The sequence below is a fragment of the Giraffa tippelskirchi genome, chromosome 11, assembly GCF_054371585.1.
Source record: "Giraffa tippelskirchi isolate mGirTip1 chromosome 11, T2T-mGirTip1v1.2.pri, whole genome shotgun sequence".
NCBI lineage: Eukaryota > Metazoa > Chordata > Mammalia > Artiodactyla > Giraffidae > Giraffa > Giraffa tippelskirchi.
In genome coordinates, this window is record NC_137285.1 from 144,405,109 (window position 1) to 144,429,653 (window position 24,545).

The window sequence follows — 24,545 nt, forward strand, 5'->3', positions numbered from 1 at the left end:
GGCAATGGCACCCCACTCCAGTACTCTTGCTTGGAAAATCCCATGGACGGAGGAGTCTGGTGGGCTGCAGTCCATGGGGTCACTAAGAGTCGGACAGGACTGAGCGGCTTCACTTTCACTTTTCACTTTCATGCATTGGAGAAGGAAATGGCAACCCACTCCAGTATTCTTGCCTGGAGAATCCCAGCAACGGGGGCGCCTGATGGGCTGCCGTCTATGGGGTCGCACAGAGTCGGACACGACTGAAGTGACTTAGTAGCATCCAGGAGGAGAAGAGGCAGACGGGATGAGATGGTTGGATAGCATTGCTGACTTGATGGACTTGAGTTTGAGCAAGCTCCGGGAATTGATGATGGACAGGGAAGCCTGGCGTGCTGCAGTCCATGGGGTCGCAAAGAGTTGGACACAACTGAGCGACTGAACTGAACTGAGTGCCCAGGCTGCACCCCAGACCAATTAAATCAGGATTTCAGGGGCTTGGGGGCGGGGTTAGCAGGGCAGGCACCAGCAAGGTTTAGAGCTAATTCTAAGGTTTGGTCAAGATTGGGGGCCACTGCTTTAGCAATTGGGAGATGGGGGAAGTAAGACCCTGGCTTTCCAGGGTTAGTGACCCCCTAAAACCAGATGAAAGCGTGCGCCTGCCTGTCTTTGTGCATCTTTCTAGAGAGAGGGTTCATGGCTTCCGTCAGCCTTTTCTGACCCAGCAGAGATTAAAATTCAATCTCTGGGGAAGGGAAGTAACCCCCTCCCCACAAGCCAATGATGTTATTTTTAAGCACCAGAGACTTGCCTTTTCATACCGTTCATTCCAGTAGTCACGTCTTGATGTGAGAGTTGGACCAAAAAGAAGGCTGAGTGCTGCAGAATTGGTGTTTTTGAACTGTGGTGCTGGAGAAGACTCTTGAGAGTCCCTTGGACAGCAAGGAGATCAAACCAGTCAATTCTAAAGGAAATCAACCCTGAATATTCATTGGAAGGACTGATACTGAGGCTCCAATACTTTAGCCACCTGACGTGCTCAGTTGCTCAGTCGTGTCCATCTCTTTGCGACCCCAAGATCTTTGTAGCTCACCAGGCTCCTGTGTCCAGGGCGATTCTCCAGGCAAGAATACTGGAGTGGGTTGCCACCCCCTCCTCCAGGGGATCTTCCCAACCCAGAAAAGGAACCTAGGTCTCCTGCACTGCAGGCAGATTCTTTACCGTCTGAGCCACCAGGGAAGCCCTAGCCAGTTGATGCAAAGAGACAACTGACTGGAAAAGACCCTGATGCTGGGGAAGACTGAGGGCAGGAGGAGAAGGGAGCGACAGAGAATGAGATTGTTGGATGGCATCATTAATTGGATGGAAATGAGTTTGAGCAAGCTCCGGGAGTTGGTGATGGACAGGGAGGCCTGGCGTGCTGCAGTCCATGGGGTCGCAAAGAGTCGGACACAACTGAGTGATGGAACAACAGCAAGAGACCCGCAGTTGCAGGATCAAAGTTATCCCCTCTAAGGAACTGTTCCTGACTTCCCCAGACCTTCCTTTCCTTTCCTTCTTCCTGCAGATACACATGGAAGACTTACGGTGTTCCAGGCACTGTCCTGGACTCTGGGTTACCGGGTAAATGAGACGGATGCAGCCCCTCCCCTGAAGGAACCATATTCTATTAGAAGCATAGAACTAACAGAACCATATTCTATTCTAATGGGGCCTCCAGTCACGGTAGTGGAGCAGTAAGGTGACTGCAGTGAGCAGAGCCATGTGACAGGCTCAGGTGGCCAAGCTGCACCAGGGGACTCCCCGACCCCACACCCAAGAGTCCAGTGACCTGACTGGGGCAGGGACCAGGGGCTGCGTATTAGCATATTTTGATTCCCACCCGCACCTGGAGTTGTGGCCAGTCGGCCACCCAGCCATGTAGATCAGGTGTTCAGGGAAGGCCTCTGGAGGGAATACTTCGGCCTGCCTAGGCCTCCCAGGAGGGAGCCAGCCCGGGTCTTTGTGGGCAGAGTCCTCCTGGCAGAGGAACGGCAAGGGCAAAGGCGTTCAGGTGGGCAGGGGCCTGGCGTAGAGAACAACAGGAAGGAGCGGCCTTAGGAAGGAACGTGTGAAGGGGAGGACGGAGGAGGGGCGGGGCCAAGCAGGCGGGGATAAGAGTCTGGGTTTTAAAGCGAACGCCTGGGCTCCGTCACCATTGGAGGGTTGCAGGCCAGGGAGTGACAAGATCTAGTTTGGATTTTCCCAGAGCCCTCCCTGCAGTGGGGATGACGGCCTGACAAGGGCAGGAAGGGATCCCGTGAGCAGCCAGGGAGCTGCAGTGGTCCGGGTCGGAGGTGGGCGGGGGGCTGGGAGGGTCGAGGGTTGGAGGAGACCCATTCCGGCTGTGGGATGAAGCAATGAGCAGGAGACCCGAGCGGGGCTCTCGGGGGTCGTGTCTGAGCTAGCTGGCGGGCCGAAGGGCCGTTCATCTCCCCATCTCTGAATCCTGCAGCACTTAACAGGAGCCGCAGCCCCACGGGACCCTCAAGAGCCTTCGGCTTGGTGTTTCCTAAGATGTATTCCATGCGATGTTAGGCTGCTGAGTGATAGATGGTTTTCGGTCAGCGGTGTTTACTGCCCGGTGTCTTGGAGACGCTAATAGCCTAATGTGACCCTCGGGAAGAACCGACGCTCCGTAGACTTGGTGACAGGGGAGTCTCTAGTTCTGGATGGTGTGTCTTCTAGGGCTTGTATTCCGAAGAACTACCCTGGAAAGTGCCTCTGCTCTGGTCCCAGCCTGTCCCTTGACAGTTGAAGAGGCAGGTCCGGGGTGGGGGTGGGAAGGATAGTCACCTGTGCTGGGTCTCAAACAGAGTGTCCCTTCAGAGCAGGCACTGGGCTTGAACCCCCAGACTTGGGGCCTGGAGGGGCCATAGCACCCACCCCAACACTTGGTTTCCGCAGGGCTGTTCAGGGACATCCAGATTCCAGGGTCAGGCCGGGGGGGCTCCTCCTTCATCAGGTGAAGGATGAACCAACCTCCCACTCTACTGGGGTGCACTCACAGGGGCCTGGCACAGACGAGGGGTTCTCTTAAAGAAGGGGTTATTCCCCATGGGCTTCCCCCCCACCCTCGCCAGGGAAGGAGAGGAAGCCGTGACTGTGGGTCTTGGCCTGCAGAGCTGGCCCTGAGTGCCGCCCCTACACATCCCCAACCCCACCCCTTGCGACAAGACAGAAGAAGTCTGAAAAGGGAGTCTCAGCTGACTTGGGGCAATGGATCTTAGGCCCCCTTTGGGTGACTACGCATCTGAAAAGTCCTGGTTTTCTGTGTGGAAGTTCCTTCTCCTCCCCTTCACCTCTCTGTCCATCTCTCTATCCATCCGCCCGCCACCTCTCCACTCACCCCTCCCTCCACCCACTCATCTGTCCATCACCCACCTATGCCTTCATCCATGTACTCATCCCTCCCTGCATCCATCTAGTCTCTCATTCAACAAGTTTTGGATGAGCCTACATTAAACTCAAAGAATACATCACCTTTCCCCTCAAGATATCACAGTCCATAGGGGAGACGGACAAGTAAGTAGAAAATTACTGTACAGCTTCATGGTTATAATAGTAACCTCCATTTATTGAAAGCCTCCTTCGTGCCAGGCATTTTACCCACATTATCTAGTTTAAGCTCTAGGCAAATCTGCCAAACGGGTTATAGTTTTCTTCTTCTCACAGATGAGCAAGGTGAGGTTCAGAGAGGTTAAGTCACTTGTCCGAGGTCACACAGCCAGGAGGTGATAGAACAACGTTCAGACCCAGGTGGTCTGATGCCAGAGCCTGCTGTGGGAACCGCTCTAGTACCCCGTGCTGCTGGAAGGAAGCAGAGGGGGAGGGCTCCTAACCAGCCTGTGTTAGTGGGGAGCGGGTGGCAGTGACGGTGGTGACAAGGATGGCCAGAGCGGGTTTCCTGGAGGAGGTGGATGTCTGAAGTGAGTATTGAAGGATGAGCCAGAGTTAGTAAAAATACCAGTAGTATAATAATTTCATTGTACAAACTGATTTGGCATAGAATTTATCTATTTGTTCAATTTAAATTGAAGTTGCTTACAAATGGTCTGTTTACCTGCTCTAAAGTATTCCATGAAATCAGCAGCTCCTTCCTGCTGCTCACAGAGCTGTCAGTGACTGTTCCAGAATTTTCCAAAAGAGATGGGCTTGCATCTCCTTCCCTTGTTTAGTAACTGTCAAGACGTCCTCGCAGGAAAGCATGGGCAGACCATCTGGTGTTTACAGAAAGCGTATACAGGAAAGCCCGACATCGGGAGACTCTCTCTTTGTTTAATTTCACGTGCAGGTGAAATGCTCACCCTTCGCTTCTCGAGCAAGTGCTGATGAAGACGCTTCCCCAGCTCCGGCTCATCCAGCCCTTACTGTGCCAGGCGCTGACCTCATTTTTCTTTATAACACGGGCTTCCGTTGGGCAACGAGGCCCCGGAAGTCCCTTCTCTGGCCGTGCCTTGGCAGAAAGAGGATTTGAACCCTTATCTAGGGATCCTGCATCTTTTCCTTCCTGATTATTCAATTTCTGCCACCCAGCTTGCTCTCCTCCAAGATCCCAAGCTCTCAGCAGTCCTGATCCTTGCCATCTCTTCCAGACACTTGTGTGTGTACCATCTGCTCCCCTGCACCAGGAGCCTGCAGACTTCTTCCATAAAAGGCCAGGCAGGGAATGTTTCAGGCTTTGCAGGCCAGTGGTCTCTGTCACAACCAGTCCACTTTGCCATTGCTTGTGATAGCTACCATGGGCAAATACATAAAAGGGTGGGCCTGGCTGGGTGCCAGGACAGCTTTATTTATTTGAATTTCGTGTGTCACAAGATATTCTTTTTATTTTTTCCCACCTACTTAAAATGGTTCCCGGTTAGGGAAGGTATGATTTGGGGCTTCCCTTGTGGCTCAGCTGCTAAGGAATCCCCCTGCAACGTGGGAGACCTGGGTTTGATCCCTGGGTTGGGAAGATCCTCTGGAGAAGGGAAAGGCTACCCACTCCAGTATTCTGGCTTAGAGAATTCCAGGGGTCACAAAGAGTCAGACACGACTGAAAGACTTTTCTACTTTTCTAACTACTTAAAAATATAAAATTTGTTCTTAGCTTGTGAGCCGTACAGCATCTAGAGGGTGTGTTGGACTTGATCTACAGGCCCTAACTGGCCAATCCCTGCCTTACGCCAACCCTTATTCTCACATGAAGAGACTGAGGTTCAGGCCACTAGAGTGTGACCCCCGACCCTCGGATCCCGACTTTGGGGTCTCCTCAGGGCTTGGTGGTCGTTGTGACCTCACTGAGGTTGCTGTCACCCTGCATCAGGGGCGACCTGGGCGTGTCCCTAGCCTGAGCTGACTTCCTGCCCTTTGTGGGACCGCCCATCTTCTGCCCAGTATGGACGACGTGTTCATCTCCTGCTGCCTGTTTCTGTAAGGGGCAGTGTCAGCACTAGCATGGCAGAAACACTCTGTATCCTGGATCTCAGCCAACAGGTCCAGGAATCACCCATCACCCCAGACTCTAATTCTCAGCCCCTTCTCGTCCCTCAGATGAGTCTCAGGTAGTCTCTGGGCTTTCCCTGGTTGGCCAACCTACCTGTCAATCACGGGGCTGCCTGTCTCAGCATCTGAATCCACCCAGCTGTCTCCTGGAGAGGAGGAGGTGGCCTCAGGGGCCAGGAGGCCTGGGTTCTGTCCTTGCTGGTCCATGTACCCATGACCTTGGGCAAGCTCCCTCACCCTCCTGAGCTCCAGTTTGCTCATAGGATGCTGAAGGGCTTCCTTTTCTGAACTCCTAGTATAATTTGAGTGCGTGAAGAGAGATCACCAAGGTTTCCTGTAGTATCAGGGAATCCCAGCTGAGCAGCCTCTGCCTCCTTCTTGCCTGCAAACCAGAGCTTCTTTGGACAGTGGCCTTGGTGCTCACCACCTACTTAATGGAACCCCAGCCATTCCCAGAGACCCCTTTCTGCAGTCAGGGCCACTCCTGGAAGGCGGCACTTCACAGTCCTTGGGTCTGGAGCTATCGTGTGTGCTAAGTCGCTTCAGTTGTGTCCGACTCTGCAACCCCATGGACCATAGCCCACCAGGCTCCTCTGTCCATGGGATTCTCCAGGCAAGAATACTGGAGTGGGTTGCTGTGCCCTCCTCCAGGGGATCTTCCCGACTCAGGATTGAACCTGCATCTCTTACATCTCCGGCATTGGCAGGCGGGTTCTTTACCACTAGTGTTAGTTGCTCAGTCGTGTCCGACCCCATGGACTGTAGCCCACCAGTCTCCTCTGTCCATGGGATTCTCTAGGCAAGAATACTGGAGTGGGTTGCCATTTCCTTCTCCAGAGGATCTTCCCGACCCAGGGGTTGAAACTGGGTCTCCTGAATTGCAGGTAAACTCTTTACCATTTAAGCTACAAGGAAGATCAAAAGTGAAAGTGAAAGTTGCTCAGTCTGTCTGACTCTTTGTGACCCCAGGGACTATACAGTCCATGGAATTCTCCAGGCCAGAATACTGGAGTGGGTAGCCTTTCCCTTCTCCAGGGAATCTTCCCAATCCAGGGATTAAACCCAGGTCTCCCGCATTGCAGGCGGATTCTTTACCAGCTGAGCCCCCAGGGAAGCCCAAGAATACTGGAGTGGGTAGCCTAATCCTTCTCCAGTGGATCTTCCCAACCGAGGAATTGAACCAGGGTCTCCTGCGTTGCAGGCAGATTCTTTACCAACTGAGCTATCAGGGAAGCCCTTCTTTACCACTAGTGCCACTTTATAAAAATCAATAAAAAGCAATACCATGCTCATCAGATAGAGTGGAATATGGTAGTTCTATGGCTCAAATACCATACCACTGCTTAAGAATCTATGTGACTCGGACGAGTTACTTCCCTTACTTCCCCCTGCCCCCGACCCCCGCCGGAGAGGAAGACCCTACACACCTCTGGGCAGGTTGTGAGGACTAAAGGGATGACACACACTGACAGCTGCCCGGAGTCGGTACTGTACGTGGGGGAGGCCAGGTGTTTGTTTTTGTTTAGTCGCTCAGTCATGTCTGACTATTTGGTGACCCTATGGACTGCCCATGGAATTTCCGGGGCAAGAATACTGGCGTAGATTGCCCTTTCCTTCTCCAAAGGGATCTTCCCAACCCAGGGATCGAACCCGAGTCTCCTGCATTGGCAGTTGGATTCTTTAATGCTGAGCCACTGGGGAAGCCCCGGCCAGGTGGTTACTCTTGTCTAAAAATCACCCCTTTCTGAACACCTGCAACCCTGCAAGGCTGCCCTGGAGACCCAGCCTGAACGGAGGATGTGAAGCCGGAAAGGGTAGAAACTCCTTTCCCTGTGCAACAGCGCCGGCCGGCATTGATTGCCAAAGGACCGACCGTTTCCACACTTCTCCAGTTTCACAAGAATGCAGCCAGCATCCCCTCTCCCCTCCCCGAAGTGGTGGGGTTCTTGTCGGGAAGGGATGACTTAGCCATAGGCGGCTTGAGGCTGAGCCTGGGGCAGCCCCTCTGCCTTCACGGGGAGGAGACTCAAGCAGGAACGTGGTTGGCAAGAAAAGCATGCCTCCTTCGGCGAGAGGCTCTTTCTTCTCTTGCTGTTTTGTTCTGTGCCAGTTTACCAAGTGCCCGTGGTTGTCAGGCGCTGCACTGGGAGGGGAGAGAGAAGACAATAGCTCTCCTTCATGGGGAACACCCCCAGCAGGCCTTCCTGGGGCCAGGCCTGTGTTCAGGATCTCAGATCTCTGGATCTCTTGACACACGGGGAACCCTTGTTTTCTCCCTCTCTGGGCCTGGGGGAGGCCCCAGGTGGAGTTACCAAGGCTGGACTTCTTGGCTCTGAGTCACTGCTGTTCCCACATTTCTCAGACCCAGGCCTTGACCCTGGTAGCCTGGAGGAGTGCTCAGTCTAATCTTCCCCTGTAGCACTTGAATTCCCATAAGCTTTTATTCAGCTGTTGCTTGCATGCCGCTTGGGATAGGGCACTCACTACCACCCAGGTCATCTTTTCCTTCCTCGGATGGCTTTGTTTCATGTTGTGCCCTTATCTCCCCCTTAACTCCCCTACCCCGGTCCCTGGAGGTGTAGAAAATTGAAGCTGAGCTCCCATTTGGCAAAAATGATGGATGAGACCAGGGTGAGGGGGCCTCCATGTGGACGGGGGCAGTCACAAGGCTCAGGACGGCCTTTCACCCTTGCAGGAGGAAGAAGGCATGAAGTGCATGCCTTGGGCCCTCTGTTCCCTCTGCTCCGTGGCCTGCTTCTCCCCACCCTCCACGGGTGGTGGGAACAGGGTCTGGTGCCTACTTCCCCACCCCCAGGCCAGCTCGGCCCCTGCAGCTGTCCCAGGCCAGCTGTCTCATTCCCAGCTGCCTTTGCTGGCTCCCTTGGCCCTGTGGGGCCTGAAGACTGGCTGTTAGTCATTCCTGGTTGTGTCTGACCTCAGGGAGCCTGAGGGTATCGTCCATAACTTTCCTGTAGGCCCGAGCCCTGGTGGAGTGGCTGAGCCAGACCCTAAGTGCCTCCCACACCCTCACCCCACTGCAGCGTGGCTTTGGGTCAGTCATCTAAACTCTTGGCCTCAGGGTCCCCTGTAATAGGACCTGACGTCGTTAGCACCTACCTTGTGAGGTTGTGGCGAGAGTGTGGGGTGATTGAGGGTCAGTGGGTCTGGAGTGTCCCTCAGCATCGGTTCCCTCTCCTCCCCCCGGCCCAGGTCCTGTGCAGCACTGACCTCCCTGCCTTCTCTCTTCTCCCCAGGGAGCTCCAGGACCGACAGGATGGGGTCAGCCTGCATCAAAGTCACCAAGTACTTCCTCTTCCTCTTCAATTTGCTCTTCTTTGTAAGTATGACCTGTGCCACCCGAATGCCTAGGAAAGAGATTCTCTTCCTGGGGGCATCCCAGTCCAAGACCTTCCAGCCTGGGGCTGGCGGTGGGCTAGGGCCTTAGGCGGACTGTTGGAAATGAAAGCAGGTGGGGGTGGAAGGAGATTCCCAGCGTTCCCAGCTGGCGCGAAGGCAGAACACTGGGCCCTGCCCCAGCCGTTCCCTCTCCCAGAGCTCCGCCAAGGCCACGGGGGCAGCCCGGGCTGGAGGTGGGCATGGGGAGGGTGGCATCTTCCTTGTCCGGTCCCGACTCCCCATCCTCCTCCACCTGCTCTGAAGAATCTACCTGTGGCAGGTCTGGGTCTCAGCTGCCCCCACCACACCCCCACCCACACAGTGAGGGGCATCCCCCCAGCCCGGAGCTCCCAGACGATGGGCAAGAGGAGGCGGGGCTCTGGGCCAGAGTGAGGATGCCGACGCCCCTCCCCAGACCCACCCTGCAGGCCTCTGGGCCACGAGCCGCCCAGATGTTTGCTCCATGCACATCTGGAGCTGCTTTTCCCGGGGCCTTGATTTTCCTCTCTGGTCTGGCACAGGAGGACTCCTCCTGCCTCGGAGTTGCCAGGATGATGGAATGAGTGTGTGTATGTGTGTGTGTGTGTGTGTGTGTGTGTGCATGTGTGCACACGCTTATGGGTGAGTATATATATGTGTGAGTGTATGTGAGATTATGTGTGAGTGTTTGGGGGTATGTGAGCGTGTATATGTTTGTGGGTGTGTATGTGTGGGTATGTGGGTGTGTGTGTGAGTGTATGAGTAATGTGTGAGAGTGTGAGTGTGTGATGGCGGTCGGGATGGGTGGAGAGTGGACTAGAGAGACCGTTAAAGGAGTGGTGCTGGGGGCTGTGGCCTCTCATGCTATTGGTTCACCTGATACTATTAAAAAAAATCAAAATTTTTATAGGATGTTTATTATGACTCAATTTTATTTTTAAAAAGATATATATACATGAATATTTTTGAGAGGAACAGAAAATATCTCTGAATGTTCATGTTGGGATTCCTGAGATTTTTGGTTTCATTATTTTTGCTTCTCTGCATTTTTCAAATTTTCTACAATGAATTCCTTGTGGGAAAAAAAGGTTTTTTACATTACAAGTATAGAAAGTTTGGAAAATAAAGCATCATTCTAAACTCCCTCTCATAACTTTAACCCAACACATAGATGTTTACAGGTGCGTTCCTGGCACACATGCATGTACACACAGGTACCCACACATGCATGCACACACTTGCATGGACATGGACAGCCCTGGTGCTGCCTGCCCTGCAGCGGGTCCACCCTGGCTCCGGCCCACCTTCTCCCCCCAAGGATGGTGCTGAGGCCGCACTGCCACTCTGGCCCTCCACGGATGACCGCAGGGCCTGGGTACCTGAGTTTCCCAGCTTGGCCGTCAGGGCCTTCCTGGTGGGGCCAGGCTTCTGGAAATCAGCTGCCCACACAGCCAGAACCACGCCTTCCCTGGCAGGCACTGTGCTCCCGGGCTGCGGCCCAGCTTTAAGGGCCAGCCAGCCAGGGTGGAGGGGTGGAGTGTGGGAGCCAATGGTTCTGTCCCTGGGGCTCTTGGGGCCCGAGTGGGAGGTCTGGGCTACAGCCTAGGAGGTGGCAGGGCCTGGGGACACAGGGACACAGACATCCCCTCTCCCCTCACGCAGCGGGAGGGAGGGAGGTAGAGACTTCATGGAGGAAGGGAGAGGGGTTGAGGGTTTGGGGCCAAGGTGTCCCTTCCACTCCCAGGCTTCCCACGGAACCAGAGCCTAGGCGAGCTTCCCTCGGGCCGCGCTCTGAGGGTTGGTCTCGCTTCGTCTCCTCCCAGCGGCTCCAGGACACTGGCAGGAAGCAGGTGTTCCATCCCCGGGTGCTGCGGCCCAGGAGGGCTCATCAGGATATGGAGGGGGGGCTGTAGTGGGAGAGAGGGGGAGCTTTTTATCTCAGGAGGGTGAGAGAGAAACGAGAGAATGAAAGGAGACTGTGTGTGTGTTTGTCCATTTACCCACCACTCATCCCTCACCCACCAAAGGTACACTTGACAGCCCTGTGTATTCAGACCTCATCCTGGGTGCCAGGTAGACGTTCACTTGGTGGAAGAGCCATGGCTTCTGCACTTGCGCAGGGCTCGCGGTCCGAGGGGCGATGGGCTCCCATCAAATACTGGCTCAAGGGGACAGTAATACTGCAGTTGTGGGAGGTGCTGGGAATGAAGGACATGATCCCTAAGAGAGCAGATAACAAGGCAACTGACCTTGTCGGGGCAGTCTGCAAGAGCGCCCTGCAGTCATGCGTTCAGCTGGGGCGCTCGGTCCCGCAGCAGGACCGGAAGTCCAGCACCGGGGGAGTGGGTCCCAGCGAGCCTCTCTCAGCTGGGCGAGCAGCTCTTCCAGGAAGGATCCGGGTCTTTGTTTCCTGCACAGCGGGAAGCGGTTACGTGATTGAACTTGTGGTTTGGCAAAATCCCTCTGGCTGCCGTGTGTTCTCACGTATGCACACGAGTCCACATGTACACCCTTGCCTACCCTCCCTCATGACCCCAAACTCCCCAGAAAATTACCCCATCATCAGCTTTTCTCAGATCTAAAGAAACTTTGAGGCCGCGGGTGCCGTGGCCTTTCTGCAGGTAGGATGCTGGCTGTGAGGCACCTGGCTCCTGTCAGGAGGCTCTGGTGGGTCTGGGGAGGGGTGTTCATGTGGGGTGTGCCCCGTGGCCCCAGCCTGGATTCACAGAGAAACGGGGTGTCCTCGGCCCCCTGACCTGGCCTCGCTCCTGGCTGCCGGGTGGCCTGGTGCGGATCCAGCCACACCTGGTGGGCGGTCCCCAGACCTGCAGAGGAACCGAAAAGATCATGCCAGACGCTTCACTCCCTGGGCTCCTGGAGGCGAGCTGAGGAGCCCAGCTGGGCAGTCTGGGATTTTACTCTATTGAGGGTAAAATATTTGCCCGGAGGGAATTTTCCGCCCTGTCTTGCATTCTCTATTGGAGAGGGCAGTTCTTCCTGCAGCCCTGCCCCATGAGCGCAGGTGAGCAGACGGAGGCTCCTTCACGTGGGTGTGAGGTGGACAGGGCAGACCACGGGCCAGCCATGCTGAGGTGCTTGGTTGGGGTGGGGAGGGGTTCAGGAGTCTTTGGAAACCTAACTGCCAGGCCCTGTCAAGCCCACCTTCCTCCCAGCAAGCTGTGTGGTCTGAGGTGCCCCCCATTTACTGATGGACCCTCGCCCCCCCCACCCCACCCCCAGGGTCCCAGTAGTTTTCCTGTCTTCAGGGGCTGGCTTTCTGGGCCACGGCCCAGGACAGACCCCCAGAATCCCTAACCCTGGTTTGCCGCCACGTGAGTGACCAAACTATACAATCAGACGTGATGTTGAGCCCCTGATGGGTGAATTGGGTGACCTCGGGCAAAGTCAGGACCCCAGTTTCCCTGTCTGTAAAATGAGGACAATAACAGGGCCCATCTGACAGGGAGAGAGGAGGCAACAAGTGATGCTGGGGACAAATGTCAGGAGGTCATTGTTCTTTCCACTTCCTGGCCGCAGCTGCTGTTGTCTTTAAGGGATGTTGTCTTTAAGGGTGAGGCAAGCAAGGAACTTGCTTTGGGGTCAGAAAGAGCCCACCACATTGGGGCCCTGCACCTTTCCAAAAGGCAAAAGCAGTTAACACCAAGCCTGTCTTTATTTAAAAGATTGATATTTTGGTCATCATGAATTTTTTTCCCAATTAGGTTTTGTTTCTTAAAAATGATTGCTATAAACTCATTTATCTTGGTTACTGAGTGGTTTTGGTGTCCCCTGAGTTTTTACATGTGAAGCAAATGCCCTGTTCACTTTACCCAGGGCCCCGGCTCTGGTTTTTAATAACTGTAGAGCAAGACTGACGAAGGCCCTGGGGCCAAGGGGCCCATCCCAGGCTGAGGGCTTTAACAGTAGCTGCTGGCCTAGCCCCTGGGATTATGGGCTCTCTGCCGGAGCCCAGGGCTGGTGGTAAAGGGGCATGGTGACATGCTGGGACTCTGAAGGTGGGTTATCCCCAAGGTGGACTCAGGCCAGACCCCAGGGGAAAGCCAGTCTTATAGGGTGATGCAGGCCTCCCCACCTCCATCCCCATAAGGGAATCTGTGCTTTGGCCCAGACTGTGGGCCCTTCCTCACGCTTAGCTGGCTTGATGGGAGGGTGGATCTTGGTGGGGGTTCCACCTGGGGAGGTAGGCTCAGGTTGTGGGTCTGCCCGCTGGTGGAGGGAAGGGAGGCAGGAAATCCCCGGGTCTGGGCCTACACGACCACCCCCCACCACACACCCCATTCCTTTCCTTTTCTAATCTTGTATGTACACAGTGTGGTTCATGAACTTGGTCCCCTGCTGGGTCCTCCACACCTGGTACAGTAGGTGCCCAGGTCCACAGGCTGCATGCAACCCTCAGGGAGCTCACAGTCCAGCCAGAGAGACATGCAGCAGAGTTAAACCCAGTGGATTTAGCGGGTTTAAGAAGTGTCCAATGGTGGTTGCCCCACAGTTGAGGCCCCTTAGTTGGCTAGGGGTCAGGAATTGTCCCGTGACAATTGGTGGTCTCGGAGCCAAGAGATCTGAGGACAGGTTAGGCTTCGATGATCAAGTCCATGGAGAGTTCCAAGTGCCCCGGAGCCTGGCTTATCTGGGAAGCTCCCAGCCGCCAAGCTGGGAAAGGGCCAAGAGAGATGTAGGAGGGTCCCCCTGGCAGGAGGCAGCACCCCCAGAACTGGCACCCTTGGTTTGACCGCACACAACGAGGAGGGACTTCCCACTCATGGCCTGCTCTCTGGATTGCTGGAGTTGGTTGCAGTTGGGGTTCGGGGCCTGAGGCCATCCTGACATCCTGGGCTGGACAAAGATGGATGTGGCCCCCCCACCCCGGGGCAGCTGGGAGGGGACCCCATGAACTGCCCCTTTCTTCTTCCAGGTCCTGGGCGCGGTGATCCTGGGCTTCGGGATATGGATCCTGGTCGACAAGAACAGTTTCATCTCCATCTTACGTAAGGGCCCCTCTGCTCCGCCCTGGCCCAGCTGCCTCTGAACGAGGGGCGGGGCAGCAGGCACGGCTGCTTCCACAAGTCCTGGACCCTCAAAGCCCGTCCCTCCCTTTTTCAGCTGCCCTCGGGGCCTGCCTTGCCCAGGTCCCGCTGCTGACCACTCTGCCCCCGGGCCTCTCCACAGGGGTTTTCAGAAGGAATTTTCTCTCCCTCTCCAAACAAAGCTGCTGTTGTCTAGAGAACACTGGGGGATGAGAGAGACTTGTTCTCCATCCTGGCCCCTTCCCTCTGCCCTGACCTTGAGAAGGCCTCTTACCTCCTCCGTGCCTCCATTTGCCTGCTCAGCAACACATGGGCAGTAGTGCCTCCCCTTCCCAGTTCAGAAGAAAAGCCAGGAGTGGTAGATCTTCACATGTGCACGAAGAACCTACTATGAGCCTGGCCCCGGCCAGGCAGGCCAGGCAAGTGCAGTGATGAGGAGGCTCCAGGCCAGCACCTACCGTTTGTGGTCACAGTGTGCCAGGCATGGAGCCAAGCGTTTGGCATAGATAAACTGCCTTAACCTCACAGCAGCCTCGGGCAGTAGGAATTTCCTGCCTTTCAAATGAAGAAGGGAGGCTCAGAGAAGTAACATCCCCAGCTGAAGTTCACTCAACCTCGGAGTGATGGGTGTGGGACTCGAACCCCCAGAGCTTTGGTCCAGATGGTAGGGGAAGCCTCTTGTCTCCCTCTTGAAGCTGGAGGGGAAGAAGCCCAAGGCTCCCCTGCCAGGACGATAGGAGGCCTTTCTGGTCGTCTCACTGCCTCCTCCAGGAAGCCTGCCAGGCTTGCTGAGCTAGCCTCCAGTGGACGTCCTGGGGTGGGACGGAGGCAGACAGTGGAGTCCAGTGATGCCACGCCTCTCAGATAGTGAGTCCTTGGCTCACTTCCTCTCCCAGCAGCTGCCCAAGGCAGCAGGTTTGGACTCAGGCCCATGACAGCTGCTTGATTTGAATGAAATGGAACCAGGCTAGGATGGGTGATGGAGGGGGCCCTGGGAGCTGGGCCTCCCCTCAGACGTGAAGGGAAGGGAAGTAAGGGTGATTCCCCCCTCCACCATATCCGCTGCTCTCTGGGGCTGTCAGTCCTGACTTCTGCTGGGGGCAGGGCGCCGACTGCTCCCCATCCTGGGGCTAAGGTTTGGGTTTCTTGCCGCAGCCGGGTGCCCACACTCCCCACGCCCTCCCCGCAAGGAGGATGGGACACATTATCCCTGGCCCCGCTCCCTTGGTCCAGACTGCCCGCTTCCTGGGCCGTGGTGCACACCCAGCAGGCACTGCACCTCGGGGCAAAGTCTCAGGGCCCAGACCGCCCACCACATTTCTGCCCTCTGCACCCCACCCGTCCGGCGTTCCCGGGATCCTCCCTGTTCAGGGCTGAGAATCTCAAACCGGCCAGGCTTTGGAGGCCCCCTGGATGCACCTGAGTGATTTTACAGATACCAAGGCCTGACCCCACTCCCAAGGGATCTGACTCCAGGGGTGTGGGTGGAGCCCCAGAGCACTAGGTTTTTAAAAATCTTCCCAGGGGGTTCCCCGGGCAGCCAGAGTTCAGAAACACTAATTTGTTAGCCCAGTCACTATACCCTTGAGTAAACTGAGGCTCAGTGAAGGGGAGAAAAAGACTTGCTAAGAGCCTTGCAGCAAGTGAGAGTCAGAACCGGGAGCCGAGGGCCTCCTGTGTGCCAGGCCTGCGTGACACAGCTCTCCCCTTACCTCATCGAATCCTCACTGGGAGTCCCTGGGGCTGGGCATTACTAGCCCCATTTTACAATGGAGGAAATTGAGGGGAAAGGTAGTAACTTGTCCAAGGGCACAGCTAGAGGGTGGGGGAACAGGGATGGGAACCAGGGGGCATGGCTCCAGAGCCCCCACCCTCCAGCCCCCTACCACTGGGCCCTGCGGCCCGCCCCTCACTGACACCATCAGGAACAGAAGCCAGCACGGCAGTTCAGGACCCAGAGCCCTGAGCCCGATCCCAGGGTTCCAGTCCTAGCTCCGCTATCTACCACTTGTGCGATCCCGGGCAAGCTACTCCACCCTCTGTACCTCCTCATCTGCAATATGCAATATGAAGATAACAACAGACCATGCCATAAAGTCCATCATGAGAAATTAGGCAAGTTAATGTCTGAACGAGTTTAGAAGGGTTTCTAGTAAATCGTAAACCCTGCATAAATGATTGTTAAATCAGTTTATAATACCATCGGATCCTTAGAACATCTTTAAGAAGCCGGAATTACTAGTTTTATTTCACAGAGGGAAAAAAAAACAGAAGCCCAGAAAATGGCCTGCCCACACCCCACAGGAGTCAAAGCCTATTAGCAGCAAAGTTGGGATTAAGTAGCAACTGACTTTGCGTGGTCCTTGGTCACTTTGGGAGGTTTGGGCTACTTCCTGCCCACTTTGCTGGTACCTCTGAGACCCAACAAGACCGAGAGGATGCCCGTCTTGGTGCACAGGACCTGGGCTATACGTGTGCCCCCTTCCTAAGTCAGGTTGCTCAGATCAGGAGCAGCCTGAGACCCTGGAGGAGGACAGGGTCTGGGAAACAGAGACCTTGCACCTTGGCTGGCCTCCCAGGAGAAGGCCCCGAGTGGTGGTGGTGGCGGGGTCTCAGCCCCCAGCCTTGCCCCTTGGGCCCCGTCTGCAGCCTCCTAGCTGCTCCGGGCCCTGATGGACGGATCAGGGTGTGGAGCCACCTTCGCTGGGCCGTGGCAGAAATTCAGCAGGCTGGTTTGGATAAAGGGCCTTCTTTGGGACTGGCACACTGTGGATTCCCAGGCAGTGCCAGTTGATGTGGGGGAAGGAGGATTCACTGGGAGGGCTTGCTGAAACCCAAACCCAGGAAGCTTAAGAAAAAGCAAAATTTAACCGCCTTCCTCTGCTCTTGTTGGTGGCTGAGAGCCTGGGCGGTGAGGGCCTGGAGTAAGAGGGAAGTCTCCTCACTCACCCCCGGGGCCTCTGCCCGGCTTCTCTGGGGCTCCTTTAAGGAGCTGGGGGTGGTGGCCACCCTGCCCTGATGCCTGAGAGTGAGGTGGGCTGGCCAGGGCTTTTCCTCAGCTCCAGAGCCTTCTGTTTGTGCCCAAGAAGTGGAGCTGGATCACCCCCTCCTACCCACCCACGCGCCAGCTTTGTCGTCATTCCTTAAGGGCCCTCACGCCCCTTCCGTGGCCGAAGTGGGGATCTCAGCCCCTCTGAGGGCCCCCCACCCCGCCTCTGGAGTCGCGGTCAGTCAGCCTGTTGGCAGCCCTGGCTGTGCCCGAGTCATCGGGAAAGCACAACGAACAGGCAGATGCCGGGTCGTCTCCTCCCAAGTCTGCTCGGGTGCGGTGGACCCAGGAATCTGCATCCCTGAGGGCTGTCCTCCTGATCCGCTGAGGCTCTCGGGGTTGTTCTGTGGCCGTCTGGAAGCACCCCCCCTCCACCTGCCACGCCCTGAGAGTGCTTCACCAGCTTCCCTGGAGCTCCCAGAGCTGTCAGAGGAGAGCGCCCGCAGCCCCTGCCCACGGGAGGCACGTCCTCCCCGGGCCCTCCTGGCACGTCACAGCCTCGGGGGTTGGAGAGGACTCCCCACACCCTGTACCTGGGAGCTGGAGGAGGATGTGAGCGCTTCCCTGCGTGATCTGCTGGGATTCTTGGGAAATGCTGGTCGAGATTTCCGACCTCCATCTGCCTGGGGGGAGGCTCCGTCATTGCCATTAGGCACCCCCCCCCCCCGCATGTCCCCTGTCAGACTCTCTCCTTCACGCCAGTCCAGTCTCTCTCACCTTCTTTTCCGTCTTCCCGTGCCCCAAGCTTCCTCCCGCCTCAGGCATCTGCCGTGCTCACTTGACCTTAGCCAGCCTCAGTGTCTTCATGGCCTTTCACACCCCTCACCCCACCACATGTCACCTTTGTGGGGTGGGGACCTCAGCAGGTTGACTGACCGCTGCATGCCTAGCAGTTGGCATAGCCCCTGGCATGCAGTGGTTCCTGGTAAATCTCTGTGGGCCGAACAGATGAAGGAGCGACAGACACACCTGCATTAGTACGTATGCCCCGTGCAGAAGTGGAAAGAGCCTGGCGTTGGGAGTCTGTTGTTCAGTTGCTCAGTTGTCTCCAACTCTTTGCGACCCACGGACTGCAGCACACCAGGCTTCCCTCTCCTTCACTCTCTCCTGAAGGTTGCTCAAACTCATGTCCATTGGGTCAGTGATGCCATCCGACCATCTCATCCTCTGTCGCCCTCTTCTCCTTTCGCCTTCAATCTTTCCCAGTATCAGAGTCTTTTCCAGTGAGTCTCTCTTTGCATCAGGTGGACAAAGTATTGGGTCTGCCTGTTTGCAAATCCCAGCTCTGGCCCTTGCTGATGTGCCTTTCTGAGCCTCAGTTTCCTCATCTGTGAGATGAGCGTGCTGGTGTCTGCTGGGCAGAGTTCTGGCAGATGTGTGAAGCCCTGAGGCATAGTGAGTGGGCAAGAGGGGCCGCGTTTGTTGTTTACGGACATGGAGGAAGGTGGGCCTCAGCGTCCGTAGCCCCAGAAGAATCTGCCAGTTTGTTTTGCTAATTCAGCAGTGACTCATACAGCACTTTGCTGAGCCGGACACTGTCCCGGGGGCGGGGGCTCAGCAGGGACTGGTCCCGGCCCTCCTGCAGCTTACAGGCTTCTAGGAGTCGCAGACGATGAGCAAGAGGAGTCAGTAAAACTAGAGTCTTTTCAGTCCCATAAGTGCTAAGGAGAAAAAGTAAAGCAGGGATGGGGTGGGGCACACATCCAAGGGAGGCCACCTCCAAAGCGGGGGAGCGAGCAGGTGCCTGGCTGGACGGCTGACCCCAGTGTTCCGACCCCACGGCAGGGATGTGGCTGCAGCCCTGCCCCGATTTTGCACTCAGCAAGGGCAAGACAGGCAGGCAGAATCCAATGTCCTTCTCCCCTGGCAGAGACCTCTTCCACCTCGTTCAAGGTGGCGGCCTACGTCTTCATCAGCGTGGGGTCCCTCACCATGCTCATGGGCTTCCTGGGCTGCCTGGGTGCTGTCAAAGAGGTCCGCTGCCTGCTGGGGATGGTGAGTACGGTCCCCCAGCACTGCCCACCCAGCGCCCCCACCTCATCCTGCCCAGGGAGCCCTGGCCCAGGATGGGTGGGGACATCCGAGGTGAGGGGGACGTGGCGGGAACCCTGCTGACTCTGTGTGCTCTGCGTCCCCAGTACTTTGCCTTCCTCCTGCTGATCCTCATCGCCCAGGTGACCGCAGGGGTCTTCTTCTACTTCAACATGGGCCAGGTGAGCACCCCCCGAACCCGTCCCCACCCCTAACCTGGGCTGGACTAGCCACGTGGGTAAGGGGTGGCGGTGGGGTTGGCCTGGGGGTGGGGGATAGACAAGAGGCCTTGTGGTTGTCACAGAGAAACCCAAAGGTGGGGAATTTCCTGGCAGTTCGGTGGTTAGGACTCCATGCTTTCACGGCCAAGGGTGTGGGTTCAATCCCTGGTTGGGGAACTAGGATCCCCCAAGCCATGCATCGCAGGAAAAAGGGAAAAAAAGAAACTCGTAGGTGCCAGGTCAGCCTCCCGGGCCTCCGGTTCCCTGTGGTCACATGGCAGAATGCTAGAGTGGGGTGGAGACAATACAGGTGGGTGGAGTAGCTGCTGGGCCCAATATTGACTGGACCCCACCACTTCCTAGCTATGTGGCCACTGGCAAGCTGCTTGCCTCTCTGTTCTTGTTTTACCATCTGAAAATGGGCGTCATTAATAATTTAACTCTCAGAGTTGCTGGAATGATTCAGTGAGATTATCTTAGCAGAACACTTAGCATAATTCTCAGCATCTTGTCCGCAGATGAGGCCCTGGGAGGAGACGGTCCATGAAAACCCATGACATGAATTCCCACGTCAGAGGGAAGACCCTCAGTGTTAAGGAATAGAAAACCAGACATACTGGGGCTTAAACACTAAGGACGTATGTTGTTGATTTAACCAGAAGTCAGGTTTGGAAGTTCAAAAGGGCCTGGTTCTGGCTGTCTGTTCAGCATCCTCATCAAGACATCTTTCCTCCATCGTGCCACTTTCTCATGGTCACAAGATGGCTGCCACAGCACCAAGCCTGACATCTGGGCTGCTCTGGCCAGAAGAAAGGGAGTGGGGCAATGCCAGCCACAGCCATCCCTGGGCAGTGCCAGCCACGGCCATCCCTTTTATCTGAAAAGCAAGCCCCCGACCAGTCTCCTCCAGACTTAGTTTTAAAGGCACTCCTAGCTTCAAGGGAGGCTGAGAAAGTGAGTATTCAGCTTTCAGACTCTAAAGACAGAGACGCAAGAGAGAAGGGGGCTGTCTGTTGGCCACTGGGTGTGCCAGCTGATTGTGTCTGTCACAGTTAGCATTACGGAGCACCTACTCTGTGCACTTGGTATTTTCTAGAAGCTTTATGCACATTATCTCATCTCATCCTCCAGCAGCTCTGCTGTGTAAGTCTTACACTGATGGGCTGGGAAGCAGATGCTCAGAGAGATGATTAACAATGATAGCATTAATAATAGTAACAATAGCCCCTTATCCCTAATCCCTCTTGAGCATACCCCAGATACTGTGCTCAGTGTCAGCCACTTTCCATTCCTTCTTTTCCTGAGCCTCACCTCCTCATGCTCCAGGTGAGGGCTGAGGGCATACAGTGGCAGTAGCCAGGCCAGGTGAGAACCCAGGCTCCACGAGGCCAGTTGGAGTTCACCCTAGGCCCAGTTGAGGCTGGGTCCTGCCTTTCCTCCAGGACTACAATTCTCATCTACCCACAGGGCTGGCAGAGCCAGTGGCCATGTGGACTCCTACATTTTACCACTTGAAGGTCAAGTTGCCACAGATCCTTCTTGGAAGGAAGTTGAGAAAACATTACAGCAACATCATCAAGTAATACTTCATAGAATTTAGAACAAGCCTGGTACTAAATGCTTTGTATACACTGCATTTATTTGTTCCTCATAACAAGCCTGTGAGGTCATGGGTATGAGTACCCTCATTTTGAGATGTAGAACCCAAGGCACAGAGAGGTTAAGTCACTAGACCAAAGGTCACACAGCTAGTAAGTGGCAGAGCCAGGGTTTGAACCCAGGCAACCTGGCTTCCCGGTTCATGCTGGTGAAATTTTCATTATGGTGGTTCCTACCTGAACCAGCTTTGCTTATTTATAATCTACCCAGCTTGTTTCCTAGGAGAACTGAAGCTAGCTTCCAACATAGGCATAGAGCAGCTAAAATCAATATGTGAAAGATCAGAAGACACACCGAGAGAGAAGAAAAATGTTATTCCTGAGCTGGGGGACAAGATACTCATGGGAGCTTAGAGCTAACTTGAACACTGAGCTTCCTGACAGCGAAGGTGAAAGAGAAAACAGCAGTTTAGTAGATGAAAGGAAGTTGGCTTGGTTACCAGACAGAAAGCCAGTGTTTAGGGCAGGGAAGCTACTCTCCCAGTGCAAGGATGGCAGGATTAGGTCTTCATTTGCACCGTGTGGCACTTGGGGCTTCTCTGGGCGCCTCAGTGAGGGGCACATTACCAAGAGAATGGGTGAGAACGGGGCCCCAGTGAGCAGGTCCAGTGACTCAGAAGCTAGTCATACGGTGTAGGGCAGTCCGCCTCTTCACCCATCTCACAGGAATAAAGACAGTGTCCGTCTGTGAGCACCGATCACGTCCCAGGGCTGAGCTAGTAGCTTGACACTCGTTTTAGTTTTACCGGCATTTTCAAGTTTAAGAAACTGAGGCCCAGGAAGGCAGTGACTTTTGGCCTTGGTCACATGCAGTTCAGATGAGACAGGGCGGAGATTCCCATCCAGTCTGACCCGTGGCCTGTGCCTCCCTCTACTTCCACGCTGCCCCCCCTCTAGCAGGCATAATCTGCTTGGCTGCCAACCAGAAGCCATGCCCCAGAGGCGATGCCCAGCCCCAGAGCGGGGCTGGTTTGGAGAGTCAGCTCTCCTGACTCTAGTCCAGCCTGTGTGTGTCATGGTACCCCACTGTCCCCTTCTCTGCCTTCCTCCAAGCCCCCAGACTCCACGCTTCACGCCCCCCAGCCCCCAGCTCCAGCCCACCTCCCCCTGGCCCACCTCCTTCTCTGGAAAGCAGGGGGAAATCTCCTGGCTTCACTGGGGAAGTTCTGGCGCCACGCGATCGCCCGAGTTGGAATGAATGATTTATTTTTTCTTTCCCAGCACATTGTAAATCCCAGTGGAAGACTAAACATGCCCTTGGTGGTGTTTATTCCTGCAGATGAGGCCCAGCTGGGGAGGTGGGACTTGGGTGAGCCTGAAGGAAAAAGGCTTTTTTGGAAGGCGACGGCCCGTCTTCCCCCTCTCTCCAGGCCTCCTGGGCAGGTGGGAAGGACTGAGCCCCTGGGGTCTCCCTGAAGTGGTCTGCAGTGTCCTTCCTCCCAGCAGCCACTGTTCCCAGGGCAGCCGCAGGGGAAACTGGGCGCCTCAGGCAAAGCACGGGCCTTCCAAGCCGTGGGGTCTGCTTCTGTCAACGGAGGAGAACAGACTTGGTTGGCTTCCCCCCAGTCTCAGGGTTGCTGGGAGCCCAGACTTCAGGGCTTGTAGAAAACACAGATGTGTTGGCCCAGGGCCTGGACCCCAGAACCAAGCTGCCCATGTTGCAGCCCTGCTCTGAGACCCTCAGCAAGTTACTCAGCCTCTCTGTGCCTCAGTTTCCTCCTTGGCCAAATGGCAGCAACCCCACAGGTCCCTCTCCCGTATCCATAATTCCAAAGTCCAAAAAACACTCCGGAAACCCAGTGTACCGCTTGCAACTCCTTTGGTGGCAAAATCAAACCTGGATGGAAATGAGCTTGTTGATGGCCTTGGCTTACCCCACTTTGCTGTCTCCTGGGAAGTACAGAGTGGAAGGGGTTGTGGGGGGTGACACGCAGCCCTCCAGCCCTGCCTAAAATCTGACCGTTTCTCAGTCCCGGAGCACACTGGCCCCAAAGGCCACCTTATCAGCGGGCCACCAAGGGTGGAGAGCGTGGACAGATGGGAAGGGCCTAGTGTCTGCCTGGCCCAGAGCAGATGTGTGCTGGCATCATTGCAAGAGTTTGCTATTATTGTCACCGTTGCTGACTTCAGTAATGCCTGGTAAGGGCTCAGTAAATGGGCAGCTGTTCCTATTGTCAGTATTAATGTTCATATTAGCCAGGGCTGTGGGAACCGGGATTTAGGTGTGGAGTTAAGATTCCTCTGGATGTTTCCTTGTCTGATCATTACCCAGCTCCCATTTAGTGGGAAAATCTCAGGTCTGGGATTCAGGGGCCCCTGTGTTCTAGGGTGGGTTCTGCTGCTGCCTGCTATGTGGCCTTGGACATGTTACTCAGCCTCGCTGAGCCTCTGATGACCTCTTGGGCCATTTCCAGCTCTGTCACCCTGGGATGTTGGTTTGTTCTTTCCGGATGGTGGAGGGTGGGCAGGAGTCAGTGCAGAAGTGGGTGAACTGGTTCCCAGAATGTGCTGGGTGCTGGGTTGGGTGCACTCACACAGGCTGTACCACTGACCTGCACGTGTGAGGCCACTGAGGCTCTGAGAGTTTGTATTGGGGGGCTTCCCTGGGTGGCTCTGATGGTAAAGAATCTGCCTGCAGTGCAGTGACCCAGGTTCGGTCTCTAGGTCGGGAAGGCCCTCTGGGGAAGGGAATGGCAACCCACCCCGGTATTCCTGCCTGAAGAGTTCCCTGGACAGAGAAGCCTGGCAGGCCGTAGTCCATACGGTCGCAAAGAGTCGGACACAGCTGAGCGACTGATACTTTCACTTTCAACCTGAGCAGAAGGCCTGAGGGCTGAGCGCATGAGGGGAGGGGCCCGCGTGGTCTGGGTGGTCGCCGGGCGGAGGCAGGGGGTGGCGGTGGTGACAGGGGCTCAGCTGGACTGTTGTGTGCTCCACAGAGAGGGTGGCCGGCAGGAAAACCATTCTTCCTTTCCTCCTCCTTCCCTCTCCCATGCAAGAGGCCCACAGTAGCCAACTAGCCAGTGCCCACAGGAGCGAACACGCAGGTGATTAAACGAGCTCCTTGAGGACAGCGTGTTCTGTGAGACAGCTCTCCCTGCCATGGAAACTTCCTGATTCACTAGCTTGGGTTTCCACTGCCGCAGGGAGGTGGCTGGAGCCAGGACGGGGGGTGGAGCGGGGTGATGGGGACCTTTCTCTTCCCTTTCGGGAAAGGGGAAGAAGGCACCCAGACTGTCCTTCTGGAAAGGGATTCTGGAGACAGGTGGGCAGAGACTCTTAAGCGCCTGCTTGTCTGGCTCCAGCACCTGACTCAGGCCCCGCCCTCAGGGAGCCTATCATGGGGATGGGACAGAGGTACATGGCGTGGTCCCCTGCTGAATTCTTCTTCGGTAGCTGGTTATGTAGATTGCAGCCAGACCTAGGTGGTCACTAAGAGTGAAAATGCTACCCCCTCCACATCTTCCAGGGCAAAGGGTCCTTATTTCTTACCAGGTTCCCAGGATGAAGCCTCAAAGCGCTTGGCAACACCTTCTGTGGGTACAGAGGAAGGGGGCAAGAAGGTGTGGGTCCCTTTCATTGCATGGGGACACCTCAATTTGGAGAGGCAATTTGGCACATAAGAGCCTGGAGAGAGGGCTGAACACCATCCCAAAGAGCC

General features: G+C 55.7%; 1 protein-coding gene and 1 long non-coding RNA gene across 5 annotated transcripts in view; one reads left to right on the forward strand and one right to left on the reverse strand.

Moving 5' to 3' along the window:
* The window catches only part of CD82 (CD82 molecule), a 54,349-nt gene that overhangs the window by 21,575 nt on the left and 8,229 nt on the right, over positions 1 to 24,545 (forward strand). For 3 of the 4 annotated variants that reach the window (XM_081544841.1, XM_081544842.1, XM_081544840.1), the window contains 4 exons: positions 8,760 to 8,842; positions 13,814 to 13,886; positions 18,845 to 18,969; positions 19,113 to 19,187. In XM_081544841.1, coding sequence (XP_081400967.1) covers positions 8,780 to 8,842; positions 13,814 to 13,886; positions 18,845 to 18,969; positions 19,113 to 19,187 — 336 coding nt within the window. In that variant the 5' untranslated portion in view covers positions 8,760 to 8,779. Of the gene's footprint in view, positions 1 to 8,759; positions 8,843 to 13,813; positions 13,887 to 18,844; positions 18,970 to 19,112; positions 19,188 to 24,545 lie in introns of those variants that run through there. The other variant, XM_081544844.1, reaches the window with a different exon arrangement.
* On the reverse strand, positions 9,782 to 11,705 carry LOC145527228 (uncharacterized). The gene is made up of 4 exons (XR_014069582.1): positions 11,436 to 11,705; positions 11,130 to 11,290; positions 10,937 to 11,038; positions 9,782 to 10,787 (listed from the first exon to the last, which is right to left on the reverse strand). It is a non-coding gene; the product is annotated as an uncharacterized LOC145527228 (long non-coding RNA).